We start from the raw sequence: 18140 nt of genomic DNA on the forward strand, positions 1-18140 counted from the left end.
CTTACCCAAGCCGAAACCAATGTACCACATGATTACTAAACCACCACATAACTACATTAAAAAGCTAAGCTCATACAATTTGTAGCGACAACTATTGAAACCATGTTAAGGAAGCTGTTTGGTGGTTTACCAAATATGATAAGTATACAAATAATTTACCTGAAGAAAGTATAAAAATTTATGCGGTTTATGGAATTAGACTGTTATAAGCCTGACATAAGGTTGTAAAAATAAGATTTATCAAAAGAGTCACGGTATTAAATTTACTGTTTGGTTTTGTCGTAAGAAATTGTTCATAAAATATTTTCAAATTTTACTTTACTTAGAGTAAGCGTAAGTTCAAAAGGAAAATATTTTGTAAGCTAAACCAAATATTTAACTTAACATGGCTTTAGTATAAAATGTATGGATGCACAAAAGATTCATGAGAAGGAAAATGTTATTTCCTTACCAAATTCAATAAAAATTGTTGTAAAAGGTCTTGTGAGATGATGATCTACTGTTAAGATTATACAAAAAAACTTGTTGTTCTGATAATACCTCTTATGGTATTTGATTCTATATTTGCCGCTGTTATATACATTACTTTATAATTTACCTTATTCCCTTTCAACCCTGAAGCAGTTCTGAGTACTAGCAAAAATTACTTCTTTCAAAAAGAAGAAAGGACCAGAGGACGCTTTCTGTAGAAATACTGTTTTGGTGAATTTTGGCCCCAGTTGTTGTCTTAGCTTTGCTTGCCCTCCACCCCCTCTCATCCACAAACGTATTATTAGATTGCAACTCCTGCAAGGTCCTATGAAAGCACCCTATGATCCATTCTTCTCTATAAATCGTTAAGGGTTTGGTAGGTCACCTAATCATACGGGACACCAGATGAACCCTAAGATAAAGGTAAGGTACCTAGGATGAATTAATTTTACATAGGTTATAATATGTAGGTTTAGGTAGTTTTAAACAATATATGCTAGTTAGATGGTTGGTTAATACATAATCTTGCTCAATTAACTTCTGAAACCTAAATTTGTGTCATACGCGTGATTGTTAAAAGAAGCTAAAATTTATTTTCCACTTACTAAAGGGCTCACATTTTATCACAGCTCCATTGAAAATACTCTAGAAAAGAGAATCTGAAAAATAAATATCTATAAATTAAGGTGTTTAGTCAAACAAAATGGATGAATAATGTTTACTGTACTTAGTTACTGAAATATTTTGTGCTAATGGTACATAAAGGATATACTGTTGAACAATTTTGAAGAAGCTATCTTAGCTCGATCTTGGCTATGCTTTTACCAAAAAGTCTAATGCAAAAGTACTAAACGTGTACTAATTTAATTGGAATAATCACAATCAAAATTATATTCCTATAGCTTTAGATAAAACTAAAAATAACAAATACAGTAAAACGTCTCTGACTCTCATTGAAGATGTCAAGTCATCATTGTAGGAATTAATTATTAAGTAGGTAAAGAGAACGATTTACCAATCATTTTGATGGTTCATACAAAATGGCACAAACAAGTAAAAACCTCTGCAATTATTTAAAAGTTCCATCTAAAAGACTCTAACGGAAAAAAACTTGCATCCACAACATGTTAACAATTCCTTTTTAAATTAGCTCCAAAAAATGTTCTTGAAATACTAGTTTCAACAAAAATACAGTATTCCTTCTACTTTGTAGTGAACACTGAATTACTAGTACACATTGCAAAAAATAGCTCTCTTGGATTAGGGTACCAGTACCTTAGTGGAAACTGTTCTTCTTCAAGTTAAATAATTTTCTTCTAAGGATTTTTTTGTAGTGAAGTTGAACAATTTCCAATAGCAATAGCAACGCTTTTAGAGTTTATATGGCATTATTGTGTGTGGAAACACACTTTATCAGAACCATCTGTTTCTGTGCCCCTACAACACTGGGTTCTTGTAATGAAACCAAAGCAAGCTATTACCGATCAAATCCTGCCATAGGACCACGCAGATAAACTGCTTCGACTGTTCTGGCCGAGGATCAGCGACAAACTGTCTCGACTCATCAGTCTGGAGTTGTCGTTCTGGTTGTACACCTGCTTCACCAGCCGGTTGCGCAATAAGACGTACAACGATACAGCGACTGCGGCAAGAAATACCATCCCTAGGGCAGCAAACGCCACAGCCATGCGAGATGCCGACAAACAGAAGGGAGCGTCTCCAAACTCCATCCCTAGCAGATCTGGGGGGAAGGGTCCACTTCCACTGTCTGAAATGCACAGAGTAATCTTAGTTTAGGTAAATGCACAGAGTAATAACCTTAGTGTGTTGAAATGCATATAATAACAACTTGTTGTATAGAAACAGAAACACAAAGAGGAATACAATTTGTGTAAATGAAGCGAATTGTTGAACACCAGATATTGCACTTTAAACCATACCATATGATTTTTAAGCTACTCTATCAAGGAAGTCTGTTTCTTATTTAGATATTTACTCTCTTTAAATGCTTATATTTATCAGATTTTATGTGAATCTTTGCTTTCTTAAACTCTAAATACAACTCTGTATTGGAGACTATTTTTGTCACCTTTAAAGTAACTGTATTCTATACAAAAATATCATGAAATGCATAGTTATTTCTGGACTTTCCAGAAACTCGCTATACTATGAAGAAGAAACATGACTACTTGAAAGACAATGTGGTTGCATCTTAAAAAAAGATCAGTCATGGCTTATCAAGTTTTCAGTTTAACATTTTTTTTCTGAACTGGAGCTGTGTATATCACTAATTTCTCAACCCCTTTTGAAACTGTATAAACTAACTGCCTTTTGGCTAATAAACTATTTTACTGTACCAACCACAAATTCAACTTTTCCAGTCTTTTGTTTTATGTGTTCAAGAGTTATATACTGTATGTGAATTTTTGTGTTAAAATCCTCCTATTTAGGGATTTCAGGTCCAGTGTTCTTTCCTTAATGCATTGACGGTTCCAATAATGTGTAGAGCATGTGTTCTAGTATACAGGGTGTATATAAAGTCCCACATGGGCTTAATATTTTCTAAACTATAACTTATTAGAAGAAGAATGCTTTATTAGAAGAATACAATGCTGCAAATTTGAACTCAAACGGACAACCGAGTCAAAAATGGTAGCGGTTCAAATATATCTTGAATCTGCTATTTTGAATCTTTGAACGGCTGCAAACTTTTACTCAGTTGTTCTTTTGAGCTTGAATTTGTGGCATTGCAATCTACTAAAAAATACCTTTAATTTGATGTGCATATCGACCAATGCTTACGTTTACGATTTTCTTCCGATTCCTAGCAGCTGCCCCTGATGAGGTAGCATTGCAAATTCAATGAATCTTTGAACTGCTGTCCTTTTTGACTCAGTTGTCCGTTTCAGTTCAAATTTGTGGCATTATACTCTGCTAGTAAAGGCCTTACTTAGATGTACATATCAACCTATGCTTCTATTTAAGATTTCCTTCTGACTCCTTCAGGGACATTCCCATGATATGACAGAAAATTGATAGTTCTTTCAAAAAGAAGATTTTTAGGTGTTGTAACAAATCTTATTGATTTATCTGTTGTCGTTTGGAAAATATTAAGCCTGCACGGGACTTTATATACACCCTATATATTTAGTTACGTTTCCTAACCTGAGGATTTAGTACAGTATAGCCAAATACCCTGAACACAACAAAACTTTCTAATACCTTGTGGGTGGAATCTGTTGTACTCGTCCATCTCTATGCCAGGAGCCAATACCTCCACACTATTGAACAGCTGGATGTAGTCCAATACTTCACCTTCTTCGCCCTAAAACAGAAAGAGACAGATTAAATATTCAATCTACTGGTGTGGATTAAAGTATAATATTCTGATGGAGTACACCCAGGGGGTAGAGTCCCTTGTGTGCTGTTCAAAGTATTGATTGGTTAAGGTTCAGGTTGTCAATAAATATTTTAAACTTGTATATACATTTTAACTAAAAGAAAATTAATAAAGGCTTAAATAGCATATTTTCATAGATGTTTTGCACCTATACCTGAAGCAAATAGACAGTATTTATTACTTTGATTATATTGTTGTAAAAATACTGTAATAACGGTATTTTTAAACCAAACCATTAGTGTACTGTTATCGTTTGGCGATAGTCTAGTTGACATTTTATTTTAATTTTTAGTGCTTCATCAATTGAAACAATCACAGAAACAATTGATGCAAATGAGTCAAAGATGATGCAACTTGAGAGGGCATTTACATAATAATTATAATTCTCAGAGTATGTAATAATTTTTTTGAAACCTAAGAACTAGTGATGGTCAAAACCATAAATTTCGAATCTCAAAACCCAAACCGGAACTTTAAAAATCGAATCCCAAATCTTGAATTTCAAACCCTGAACGCACAAATTTTTTACTTGGCTGGTTACAAAGCCAAGCAAACCAACTAACCGTTGGTCCATTGGTTTGTTAACTGTGTGGGACATTACAAAACAATACAGTTAATAATTGAATGTTAAGTATGCAATCAAAAACTAAAACGATTGACTCCTAACCATGACATAATAACGTAAAAATGTGACTGATAAACTTAAAACCCAAAACACCATAATTATTTATAAACAACCTACATTATAGTATAAAATATATAAAATAGTATATAGTATATATATATATATATATAGTATATAGTATATATATCAAATAAATTATACTCCTGACACCAACATGAATATAAGATTAATTAGAACAGTTAGTGGTCGATAGTTTGTTGTTTGTAAATATTGTTATGAAACTGAATTGTATTGTATGTTGTTCCAGTTATTTAAGATGACTTTTGAAGTTCAGAATACAATTAATTTACTTGTTTCATTACTACCATTAATGGTGATCTGTTTGCTCTATTGCTACCAGCTCGTGTGAAAACAGTGTTAAAAACAATAATAATGACGCAGACAAATATTAGCAGTTTCAAAAATAAAACTGCTAAAATCTTCAATTTCAAAACTTTTAAATCTCGAAACTCGGTGATCGAATCTTGAAACTGAAACTTTTCAAAAGTTTTGATGGTTTTGAGATGTGATTCGGGTTTGACACATCGCGACTAAAAACATCACACAAAATGGTTTGGATTGATTAAGGTAATTAATAGGCTACTCAAATCCAAAATATCCAATTTCATCCAATATTATCTTGGAATTTTAAACCTTAAAATTTAAAATTTTGCTTCGGTAAATTGTAACCTCTTACCTTTAATTTCCTTTCATGTCTATGTCTTGATCTTGAGTCTGGGGAACAGTCAGCCTGGAAATTTAAATAATGAAGGAATTATTTTAACTTGCTTAGATGGGTAATCTTTAATTACTTTACATTGTATTACAAATTTATCCATAGCGCTTTAAATTTAGATATATTTTTTTACTCTATGCTGTGGCGTGATCAATACTTCTTTTACTTCTCACTTGATTAATCACTAAAATACTCATATATTCTTTAAGAATTGTTTAAATTAAGTTGACCTTATGTTATGTGTTTATGGTAAAAAACACTATGGCACCTACTATACTTTGTTCACACCAAGAAAAAAAAGCGTATTTACTATGTCTTTTTTGTGGTTTTAAATAGTTGGTGGCTAACTGATAACTCTGCTGTAGCAAACCTGCAGACTAAGCGAATTTTAATTTACATTAAATTTTCATTAAAATATGTCCTTTCTTATGTCATTGGCATCAGAGGTCATAAAACCCAAAAAGTAAATCGGTTTACTGCATGGAAGTAGCTTATTCCCTGTATGGAAAATTTGCCAAAACCATAAAACAATCAATTATAATTGTTCATAACAACTGTGAATTTAAGTAAAAAAATATGTTTTACTCCAGCACCGTGGTAATTTTTTATCTTTTTTGCTACAGGAGCCTTGACGGTACTGTACTGCGAGGAGCTGTGGAGGACAGTTACAGAATGATATAATCCGAGATCCGAGTTAATGAAACAGCTGGACAAGCATTGCCTCTTAAGGAGGAGGAAGAAGAAGAAGTAGCAAATCTTAAGAAAATAGGGAAGTTTTATCCCGCTTCCCACTTAAGGAGGAAATAAAGTGATTGAAGATTTTGATGAACAAATAAAAAAAGGAGGAATGCTTCAGAAAACAAATGGTACAGTATGAACATGTGTGCCATTACAAAACAGAAAAAATGTGTGAGTATTGAAAGTTTTTATTTGAATTCAAAATTTCTCTTGGTTTTGCTTATTTACTTACAAATGACACAATTTTCCACGAAATATACAGTTAACTAGAAAATACCAGGATTTTTTTTACATATTCAATAATTTATTTATATATGTCTGGAAATGCTAATTGTAAAGTACTAATTTTTTAAGGTCTGAAGGAAATGTTACCTTTGAGAGGACAACTATTCATATTGTGCAATTCATAAATAAATTATATAAATTTCTGGTTTGAGTTTTACTTCCCTTACATAATTTTTTTCAAATTAAAATTCTAGTTATTGGTGATCAATCCAAATATAAATACAAATATATACGTTGCTTAATAACTGTTCTCACTTGACCATACTCCTGTGGGAGGTTGTTTCCAGCTTTTGGCTGAGATAGCCTAAACAAATTTTATGAAACAAAGCTTCATACAATTGGGTCTCTGTACTAAACATGAAGTATCTCTAGGGGTGGGTAACCATACAACCACAAAGATGTCAAAGGCAAACTCAATCATGCTACTGTTTATTAAACAAATCCCAAAAATAGTTCTTATGGTATTCAATTGTACCTCGTGGCATTTATGAAGACAAAGTTGAAGGCCACAGCGAATATGCACAGATTCTCTGTCAGGGAACTTGAAGGCTGGGAAGGACGTAGAAAGGGTTGTGAATTGGAACCCCTCAGACTCCTCGGAGAGTTGTGGCTCTGCTGTGAGTCTAGGAACTATCATCTCATCCACGGGACAACCTGTAGAGTCTATCAGGACCTGAGATGTCTCTCCCAGTCCATCGTGAGCCAAACAGTCCACTACTTGACAGCTGATGTTCTCTGTGATAGCAAATGATCATATAATTCAACCCTCTGTTAGACGTGCAAATATAAAAAAGTTGCATTCTATTAGATTTATATGTTTATCAAATAATTTATGATTTGTGGTATACTTTAGTCATGAGTTTTCCAGTGTGGGAACGATTACCATAACCTTAGAACCGCCAAACTTGTAGGATTAATACAGGGTGGAGTTTTAAACCCCCCCCCTACTTTTATCCCAACATTTCTTAAATTATCAATCCTAAACCACACCCAAACATTGTTAGATAGTCAGTACCTCATTTTTAGTGGGTACCTATTTTGAGCCGCCATATTGGATCCGCCATATTGGATACAACTATTTTTTATGTAAAGGTAAGCATGTGACCCCTTTTTTAACACTTTTTTCAATACTGAATTCAATGCTGCAATCAGTGTTTTAATATCTATTTTCGTTTTGAAGCTATTACAATTTTAGTGACAAGATTTTTTGGCATGTTTATTTTATGTTTGATGATATTTTTCGAATAATACTTCAGATATCAACAGCCTACTACCAAATAACATTGTTAAATCAATGGTACTCCATTTTTATAGTTAACATTTTTGGCCGCCATCTTGGATCCACCATTTTGGATACAAAATACATGAAGGTAGGTAGGGTTGTGACCCCTGATTTTACACAAAACATATAATAAAACATGTAGGATGATTTATAAAATATTAAAGTTGGTTAAATTTTCGTTGTGTATCTTTAAGCTCCAGCACTATTTTTAGTCCTTTATTGGAGATTAACAAAACACAGTAATTAAAATCTCAGAGGTTTAGATATGACCTTAGGGACTAATAGTTAGAGACCAGAAGATAACAATCAACAAATGGTATTACTGACCTGGAAGCCATGTTTTGACGAGGATTGTGGTCTGTTCTCCCACACTAACAGTGTTTTGATTTTGATCTGACGATCCCTGGATCTCAAGCCAAGCCCGTGGCTGGGGTTCATCTTGAGGAAGCATCATTCGGCCTACCCTGTAGACCATTAAGACCAAATGTATTTCTTAAAGAAAAAAACCTAAAAACACTCAAGTTATTGTAAAACTTCAAATTTCAATGATTAATGCAAAGTGGAACTTATTTTAATAGGCAGAAGAAGAAACAAACTATGCTAGTGAAAATTATTGTAAAAACAGCTATTTTGGATAGCAATTAATTGTCTCTTCTCAATCAAAGTTCTCATTTCAAAATACAATTCCCAATATTTCTGGAAATAAAAAACTTGTCTACTTTTATAAAAATAAAATTCAACTTATATACCTGCAAAACAAATACTTTCAAACTTAATGTCTGAAATTACAATACATTGTAAAATGCACAGACTAGCAAATTTTATTTTGTCTGGTTTAATATTTACTAAAAATATCACCTTAAACTTATCAGATTTATTCCTCATTTAGGTAATATTAGATTTTACCAACAGCTTACTTAGGTTTGCTGCTACAGGCAAGGGAGAAAGTGTATTTTTATTAAATGTTTATAGTATAGGATGAAATAAAAATTGCCAAATTCAATCAAAATATAAACAAGCAAACTACAACAGTTTACATTTCCTCCATTAGAAACGACATGGGAATTTTTAAATGGACATTTTTTGTGAAATTTTCTCCATAACCTTCAATTGTACACCAATGCTTCAATATACAAAATTGTTTATTTTTCCAAGTAAAGAATATTGAATAAGACAAGATTTGTAATTTAATTACCCAAGAGAAATCTTTTAAAATAAATTAAACACCACACAACTATGCAGACGTAACAGTAATAAGTATTTTTCTTTTCACATGGTTTGTGGAGTCCAATTGAGATGGTACAATGGTACGGGAACTGCACACAGTAACTCCGTAATTTCACTCTAATTATTAAGCAGCACTCTCACACTTTCCCTATGCCCATCCATATGAGAAGTTGAGTCATATATTAAGTCAGCATTATGCTGTTTGCTCTTGACAATAAAAATACATACCAAATTCTAATCTAAGTGTAAAATCTTGTATCACAAAATTTTACATGATTTATTGTATTGTTATGGGGATTTATGAAAGAATTATAGAAAAAAATGTATTTATAAATGAGGCATATATTGAGTATTATATAGTTCTACTTGCTATTTTCACTCTGACTTTGGATTCAATTAAACCTTTCTGTAGTTTAAAATTTGTAACAATATAATTTCCAAACTAATTTCATCGTGGAAATATAAGAAAAATATTAGAAACCGTGAAAAACATGTCCAAAACCTACCTGGTTTTAGCCTTGTTGACTTGCAGTGCATGCGAATGAAGAACCATTTTATCTTGAGTCAGAACGCAACTTACCGGAATCATAGGATCAGATACCTTAAAACACAATAAGCTACAGGATATCCAAGAAATCATTTTTTGAGAAATTCATAATCCCTATACCCCTCTACTTCTGATTGAAATTAGAATTATTTTTTTACAAGTTTAGCTACCACTTTCCAATATGGCAACCATTTTGAAAATTTTAATACTACGTCAAAAACTCTTTCAACCTTTAAGAATATTTTTATTCTGTGAAAATTTTCCAATAGTATGTTTTTACCATTGTAGAGATATCAGTTTTCAAACTGAAATATGCAGCTTCCTAAAAACAGTCCAATTTAAAATTAAATGTCTATTAACAAAAAGTACTGAAGTACAATATTAAATATGTCTCACTTATTAAAATGTAAACTTTTTTATAACTTTTATATACAAGTTATATAACAAAAATTTTCAATTTTTTATTTACCAAAATGTCATTTTCCTTTGTTTGGCTAACTATTTGTTATCATTGAAATACATTTTTTGACAGAAAATCTTAAGCATATGTTTAAGTGAATATGAGTATTCAAAGGGTTTATGAATAATTTGTTGTTTATTATTCATATTAGTAAAATATTGACAGTATTTCAAATAATTACCTGTTGTAAATGCTTAGCCATTTGTACCACCACCATCACACTGTATAGTAGTCCTCCATCCTGGGTAAAGAAACAAAATTTATAAAAAAAAAGAATTTAAAATCTATCTTACTAAACTCTAAACTATTTTTCTATCTATTAACCCAATTTTGAGGGTTAATAAGGGTGAATAGAAATCCTCAAATTAGCTGAGAATAAACTTGACATATGTTAAAAGAAATAATGTTAAACTTGCCAAAACATTTGTTTACCTTCTCTGGAGCAGCCAAAACCACAAAAAAATGGAATAATAAGGTAATTAAGAAGCCTCAATTCGGGGGTGAAGGAGTGAAGTTAGGAAACAAATTTTAATTACAAAGTTGTAGATCGTTAAAATTAGTGACTGAAAGTGCTCTCTATCTTGCGATGATACTGATGGACGCAACAGACGTTTAAACAAAGGAATATAGGGTAGAAATCCCAAAATTTGATGTTTACAGCTATGGGGACACCAAAACTGCCACGACATTTTATGACTAAGACGGTGGCGTCGTCCTGTAATCCAGCTACTGTACTAGGAGGTCACGAATTGTGGATATTTATAGGCATGCACTGTGAATGTGATACTCCCTGGTGTGGATTAACGTCCATACTAGTGAGTACTACGACTATGCGCAGTGCTATCCTGATAATTAGACCAATTCGTTAATACCAAGGTAAAAATGTGGTTCGGATTCCACTATAAACTGTAGGTCCCTTAGTTGCCGTTAGCTGTATGGGCTATTAATTAACAACTGTGTCTAAGGAATATGTCGGCCTTAGTCACTAACAAGACTACAAAATCGCGCCACTCATCCCACACTCATCTCCATTCATACTTGGCTTAAAATACCTACCTTTGTATGGTCGCCATTTCAAAGAAAAGAAAAAAAACTATTAAAAATTGATTTTTAAATCATACAAGAGAGCATAAAAGCAGTCAAATTGTGGACTTTTGAACAAATATAGCTACTGTACTGTACTATGTTCCCTTTTTACTACAGGTGTATCCCCAAGATTCTGAGCTTTTGAATGTCCTATATGCTTTATGCTCAACAGAATTAAATTCTCAGAAAATCAGCAGTTGATACCGGTAGGAACTACCATGTCTTACTCTAAATTTCTCGTACCTTGTGAGGAGTGATCCTAACTCCACACCCGGAGGTTGTGAGGTGGAGACTGACGGAGTTCTCCCGGGAGCCCAGGGCCCGGCACTCCAGAGGGAACCCTTTGGCGTACACTACTCCGGAAAACTCCTGCTCCAGAGTTAAGGTCACATTCATACTGGAGATGGAACATTCAGTTTTGACATCTAAAATTGAAAATCAGTCATGGCTTTGATTACATTTCTAGCTTTTGATTTGGATTTATACTTTTGGTGAAGTATATAGCACCAATACAAGTTTTTAGAAAGTCTACTTTTCTCTTTTTACCTATGAGTTCATTGATAACTATAACAAACACCTGTTCATTAAAACACCTAGACGCTGAGGTGATCGAATCCGATTTCAATTTTATTTCAGTATAGCAGTGCTTCTAGATTTATCTTATTTGCATCGGCTAAAACCAAGTCAGTTGAGCAACTAACAAAATACAAATGTCATGAGTAGGAAGGTTAAATCTAATATGTAGACAATTTTATTAATACATATGGAAGCAAATGCCCAGGAATTCTGGAGGTCAGGGTTCAAGTCTCACCGATCACTAATATAGCTATTAGCTATGTAATTATATTGCAACGTAATGGTTTTGAGCCAGTAAAAGCTATTGGTCCCTCTATTTAGAGAAATATATGATAGTTTCTCAGTAGTTAAATCTTTTTTCTGTTCTGGAGAATGTCATATGATAATTTAAATTTAAAAGTAGCTGGATCAAAGGAGTCAGCCACTGTATTTATACCCAATTGATTGAAAAGAGGATAGAGTCAACTTTAACTTCACATGGAAAAGTTAGGACAGTTGGATGGATCAAGTATAAATAAAATAACTAACTTTACCCATCAAAGTAAAGGCAAAATTTTAAAAATATTCTTTTAGTTACTTAATTGTTGAGTATAAAGTAGAATCTGTTCAGAAGTTATTGATAACAGAATTATTGATTTACAATTAATTTATTAAATTGGACCGAGTAATAATAAATTTTTGGAAAGTTTTAAAACCTAAAAAATATAATATTGTAAAGTAAAGCAAATGCAATCACCAATTATGTTGTTTTGTGCCTTGATAACTCTTCTTCTTCCAGACACTAAATTTAAATCCTGAAACATGAGTCAATAATATAATCATTTACTTGCAATCTAAGGACAGAAACTATGCATAGTTTCTTATTTAATGATACTGTAAAACAATAAGTTTCTATGACGTTAATTAATAAGCAGTACATATTCTGAAATTTTGTTTTAAGATTAGGTTATTATAACTGTTTAAACATCAATAAAGATATGAACAAATTTCATAAGCAATAAAGACACATATTTGTAATAATTATATGCAGAGTGTTTCCAAATTGTCTGGACATATTTTGCGGAATGGTTCCTTGGCTAAGACAAACATAAAATACCATATTGCCATATAAGTATGGGTCTAAAATGCGTAGATTTCTGTCTGTCGGTCTGTTTGTGATTTTTTAAAATATTTTATATCTTAGGCATTTTCTCAAGATAGAAATTTCAAAACTGGTATAAATTTGTAGTTCAGAAGGTAAAAAGAACTTAACAATTTTTCGTTCCAATATCTCAAGCCATTTTAATATGGCGGCCATTTAAAAACTTTAATGCCAAATTTCATGAAAACCGTAAATATTATGAAAATTGTTTTTATACATTCGGCTACGCAATTTAATAGGACCTAACTTAAGAGCAGTATGGTAGTACTCTTATATTGTATAACCGAATGTAGAAAAAACTGATAACTCGGTTGTTTGTCATGCGATTTTAACAAACAAGGCCTCAATTGATTTGGATTTAAATTTCCTATCTTTTCAATCATAAAAACAGTTTTCTTAATATTTACAGTTTTCATTAGATTTGACACACATTTATACCAATTTTGAAATTTATATCTTGAAAAATGCCTAAGATATAAAATAATTTAAAAAATCACAAACAGACCGACAGACAGAATCTAGGCATTTTAGACCCATACTTATAAGGCATTTTATGTTTGTCTTAGCCTAAGGAACAAGTCCACAAAATATATCCACAAAACCTATTTGACTGAGGTATGTAAAAAACCTATTATTGTCTTAACAATATAGTCCAGGGGCCGAAACACCCTGTATATTGTAGCCAAGATTGTGTAGTAGCAGTGATACTTCCAGTGGTTTTTAAAAAGTACTGCATGTAGCGAATATTTGACAAACTAAGGAAATATTTGTAGGAACTACACCATACATCTTATCAAGAAATAGCAAAGTTTGTTAGACATAACTACCATTTGGACAGGTTGGAAGTTTTCTTATTATTCACCAAATCTTAGATAGTCTTCATTATGGCATAGATTTAAGGAGTAGACAGATAGATAGATTAAAGGAGAAGTGATTAAAGACAGTGTCTAACTAAACTGTAAGCATCAGAGAGAGCTAGTGACTCTTTTAAAAAGGCAAGACACCTTTGGTACAACTTGCGTTTACACAACCTTAGTCTCAATTCTGTACACCTTTCACCAGAATGACATTCAATTTGATGATTGTAAATCTAATACAAATTATTTGTGTAATTCATATCAACAATTATTAAAGCTATTTTTAAGCACTTATCTTTTAATCAAATGAATTTTGCTTACCGTTAGCAATATTAAAAGAGATGATATGGAGACTAAACATGAAGACCATTTACTTCCTGCCATCTGTAAAAGACAAAACGTATAAGAAATTAATAAATATTTACACAAACTTAACATAATGGCAAATAATGCTACTAAAGCACTTTCATGTTGCATGTGTTAGGCATCTTTAAACTCATTACTTCTTGTTAACATGCCTTTGATCTTTATCTAAGTTATTCAGCTTTGCTTCATTATGAAGAATTGTAATTAATTTGAATGTTTTCTCTTGGCTCTCATGCATATCTAAGCCACCAAAATATACAAGGGAGCAATTAGGCAATATCCCCTTGTTTAATTTGGATTATTAGCTTTATATTTATTATTATATGTTGGTATTTATATTTTGTTTCAAAGTTAAACCTTTTATTTTGCTTTTCATAGCATTGAATAACTTTTGTCTATCAATCTACAAAAAAAATTTTACAAATAATTTTAAGTAATAAAGTCATAATAACTACTTATTTATGAAAAATAAACTATTAAATGAGTTCCGAGATATCTCAATCAAAGAGCAGATAAATAAAAGTCTATCATTCCAATCACAAAAAATCATCCATGTAAAAGGAACAGAAAAAAATATATATACAAAAAATATTTACAAAAAAAATAAACGAGTTAGAGAGCACAAATCCCATTTGTGAAGATAAAAAATAAGTTTTATAACCAAAATAGTGGTAAATTAGGTTAAATATAAATTATAAGATTGTGTAGGTTTATAAAATCACATTTTTACTTCAAAACCTCGTGTTTTTAATTTTTTGGAAAATATCCACTAGCAAAGCTTATAAGTTTTTGTTAGTTAAGATTACCTGTATCTTTGTAGGAATATTAAAAATATTGTTTTTACAAAACCAACCAAAATATTTATATTGAAATTTTCATAATGAAAATAAAATTGATGAGTCAGTAATTAATTTAACCTAGTATTTTTATTAGTAAAAAGGTCCAAAATAATGAAAAAAGGAGTAAAAAATATTAGTAAATAATTTTGCACGCTTTTCTTTGACTAGGCATTATTTTAGAGAAAATACGGCAGAAATTTTAGAATTTGTCACAAAACGATTTATATAAATCAGAAATATATTTACAACAAGTAAAAAACCATTAAAGCTTATATACTACACAATATTCAACACTAATATAGTTAACCCATTCAAATCTAAATGTCTAAGTAGACAATTTACTGTACAACAAAAATACTTGTATAAAACACTGATCTTTAAAAACAATAATACAAATTCACAAAAATTAATTAATACAATACTTCAAGTACAAAGCACCACAGTATCCTTCCAAAATTGATCAACAAACCTAAACAAATGACAAGCACAAAACGCCGGGTAAGTACGCGACTCGGCAGATACACTTGCACTGAGACGCTGAAACTAGCGGACGACTAGCGGACTGCGGACTAGTGAAGTGACGGACTAGCGGGGAGTAGCGGAGTAGCGGGACCGTAGTAACAGTACCACACTCGCCAGTCGCCCTACTTTGTTATCAAGAATGCCACGGACTGCAACGGGTCCGCGTTTCCGCACCATTCAGGGAATAATTTCGACCCGTCGGAAACAGTATGAGAAAACATTAAGTGTATCCTTACTGAAGGAGCCATAGAGTCGTTCTTACCACGGACATACGAGACGAACATATATGGAAAATAAACAAATTACATCACTGGCTCGAAACATAAACAAAGATTGTTATTAAAACACCCCCGCTGCAATAAACGTACAGTCGTGGAGACTAAACGAATTTCCATTTGCCCGATTGGATTTCCACATAAATATTTATTTACAAATGTCAGATTTTATTCCCTAATAAAATAGGGGGAAAAACATAATAAAATAGGCATAGGTTTAATGAGTACTTAGGTTTGCTGCTGCAGGAAAGGCAATTAAGTGTATTTTTTGGTAAAATTTTAATTCTGTTGCTTACTATGAAAAAAAGTATGTAAATTACGTTACTAGTTCGGAAAATAAGTGTTTACCAGACGAGTATGGTTTTCCCCCCTACGAGTACGGTAAACACATCTTGGATGAGTAACGTTCGATATTTTTCGCCTTACTACTCTAAACTAAGATAACAATAAAAATACCCCCGCCGCAGCAAACCTGCAGACTAAGCGAATTTCCATTTGCCTGAATTGATTTTCAATTAAATCTGTTTCAATAACGTTGGGTTTAACGAGTAGCCTACCTAGGTTTGCTGCTACAGGGAGGGCAATAAAGTGTGTGTGTTTTTTTTTAGTAAAACATTAATAGCTTAGTATAAAAGAAATATATTTTCCAAGTTTGTTCAAAATATATACATAAACAAGCAAAATACAACAGTTTACTTATTCTCCATAAGAATAACATGGGGATTTTAAATTTACAATTTTTGCATTTTATCCGTAACAAATAACCATAAAAAAACACTTCAATATACTACAATATTTGTTTCTTTTTACGCTCTTCAAAATTGTCTTTAGAGAAATTGGGAAATTTTATGTTTTGAGGGTGAAAAACGAGAAACACCAAAAGACCAAATCAAATCAGTAGGCCTACTCATAACCTCTCCGTTATTGTTTATAGCCTCATTACCAAAATATAATCAGCTGGTGTCATTACCGTCGTAGTACTAATGAAACTCCATTTGATTGAGCAGGCGGCAAACAGCTGTTTTCCGGACTAAATTAACGCGTGGAAAGTCCATTTAAAACAAAATAGTGAGGCGAGAATCAAAATAAACAAACAAACTTTATGAGTTTATTTTTTCTCCACAAGATTAACATGGGAATTCTAAATTTACATGTTTTTTACTTTTCTCTATTCTCTATTCACGGACTTACAGCGTTAACGAACCACAACCCCGACAGCACAATGGGCTTGCTGGGAACTTGTTCCAAGTCCATTGGCCCAAGTTCCCAAGCCTGGCTTAGACTCAGGCACCAAAGTCTGTAGGCTTGGTTTTGACTTGTTTTAGAGACCGAAGTTGGCAGTTGTTCAACTTGTTATGGGTTTGGCTCCCCAAGTCCAACCCAAGTCCCAACCCCAAACCTACAGTGAACTCATGGTCACAAACCTACTCTAAGCTTGGAATGATGGATACAAAACAGGTCTGGTAGATTAGGTGGGCAGATTTTCCCATCCTTGTTAGTCAGTCGTGACGTCATCGTTGATGCGATGCAATTATCGTACTGGTATCGCATAGCTCCACAAGTCAATAGTCGATATCGAATACAATACCCCTAATTTACTTTACTATTACTTAGAGAATCGCTGAAACGAAACGCTTCCATCTTCTTTCTCGAATCTTGCTCTTGCTTGGTTAGGTTCAGGACTCTAGATTCTCGTTCTTTGGTTCTTTCTTTGTTTTTGTTTGGTTGGATTGCATGTAATGTCGACAAGCGTAACGAAAGAAAAGTTGTTAATCTTGTTTTTAGATATAACTCACTAGTTTAATTTTTAATTTATAACTTACCCGTACTTAACTTACGAGAAGTTGTTTTCTGGATAGGCCTAGTTTAACTTAAATTATACATTTTTATATTTATATGACTTAAGTATTAACTTAGGCCTCGGCCTATTAGAGGATTTTAAATGGAGGCAACAGAAGATAATAATGATGGTTATCAAGTGGAATCGAAATTACACTTTGTTAATACATTCGACCAATTTCTACTAAAATTGCAAGAAACCGAAGTATCTATAGCAAATTTGTTTGCAGGCGCGCTTGTAAGCAGGATTTTGGCCATAACCTGTATACAAGCTTTAAGTTCTTGTTTATCTTTTACTTGGTCACAAAGCCAAGTCCAACTTGGGTATAAGCTCCTTATTACCGATAATACAATTAGATTTGCATATGAGCGGTAAATTTAAATTACAGACCGTTCTATAACTTTTAGTTTAAAAGGGTTTTCTACTGTGACTATCAGAATCCTACTTCATATTCATAGATTGTAGAGAAACAACCTAAACCTACATTAACAACCTACACCTACAACCATAACCATGATGTTAACGAACGAATTCGACGTGAATAACGATCAAATATCGATAGACGATATTTAGAACTACATCGACTTCCCGAATCGATCGAATCAACGATGACGTCACGACTGACTAACAAGGATGGGAAAATCTGCCCACCGGTAGATTAAGCAGGCTCATTATGGACTTGTTCGGGACTTGGGGACCCAAGCCCAATTTTAGTAGGCTCATATTGGACTTGGCTTAGACTCATATTGGAATTTGTTTTAGCACATTTTAGACTTGGGCAAACAAGCTCACACTGATAAATTAAACAGGCTCATTCTGGACTTGGAG

At 32.6% G+C, this 18140-nt stretch overlaps 1 protein-coding gene across 2 annotated transcripts; it reads right to left on the reverse strand.

Moving 5' to 3' along the window:
* Positions 1 to 902: 902 nt before the first annotated feature.
* Positions 903 to 15544, reverse strand: LOC128998325 (uncharacterized). Of its 2 annotated transcripts, XM_054424428.1 has the most exons (12): positions 15145 to 15544; positions 13792 to 13854; positions 12209 to 12266; positions 11140 to 11321; positions 9992 to 10051; positions 9310 to 9404; positions 7904 to 8040; positions 6770 to 7029; positions 5233 to 5286; positions 3694 to 3796; positions 1953 to 2239; positions 903 to 1130 (listed from the first exon to the last, which is right to left on the reverse strand). In XM_054424428.1, exons 2-11 carry the CDS (start codon positions 13852 to 13854, stop codon positions 1956 to 1958), a joined length of 1296 nt encoding a protein of 431 aa, XP_054280403.1. In that variant the 5' UTR covers positions 15145 to 15544; the 3' UTR covers positions 903 to 1130; positions 1953 to 1955. The 2 variants fall into 2 exon arrangements, with proteins under 2 accessions (XP_054280403.1, XP_054280402.1); XM_054424427.1 differs by having other exon boundaries at positions 903 to 2239.
* Between the last annotated feature and the right edge of the window lie 2596 nt (positions 15545 to 18140).

Source organism: Macrosteles quadrilineatus, unplaced genomic scaffold (genome assembly GCF_028750875.1).
Source record: "Macrosteles quadrilineatus isolate MER2022 unplaced genomic scaffold, UCM_ALF_1.0 Scaffold_7__1_contigs__length_78375512, whole genome shotgun sequence".
NCBI classification, from domain to species: domain Eukaryota; kingdom Metazoa; phylum Arthropoda; class Insecta; order Hemiptera; family Cicadellidae; genus Macrosteles; species Macrosteles quadrilineatus.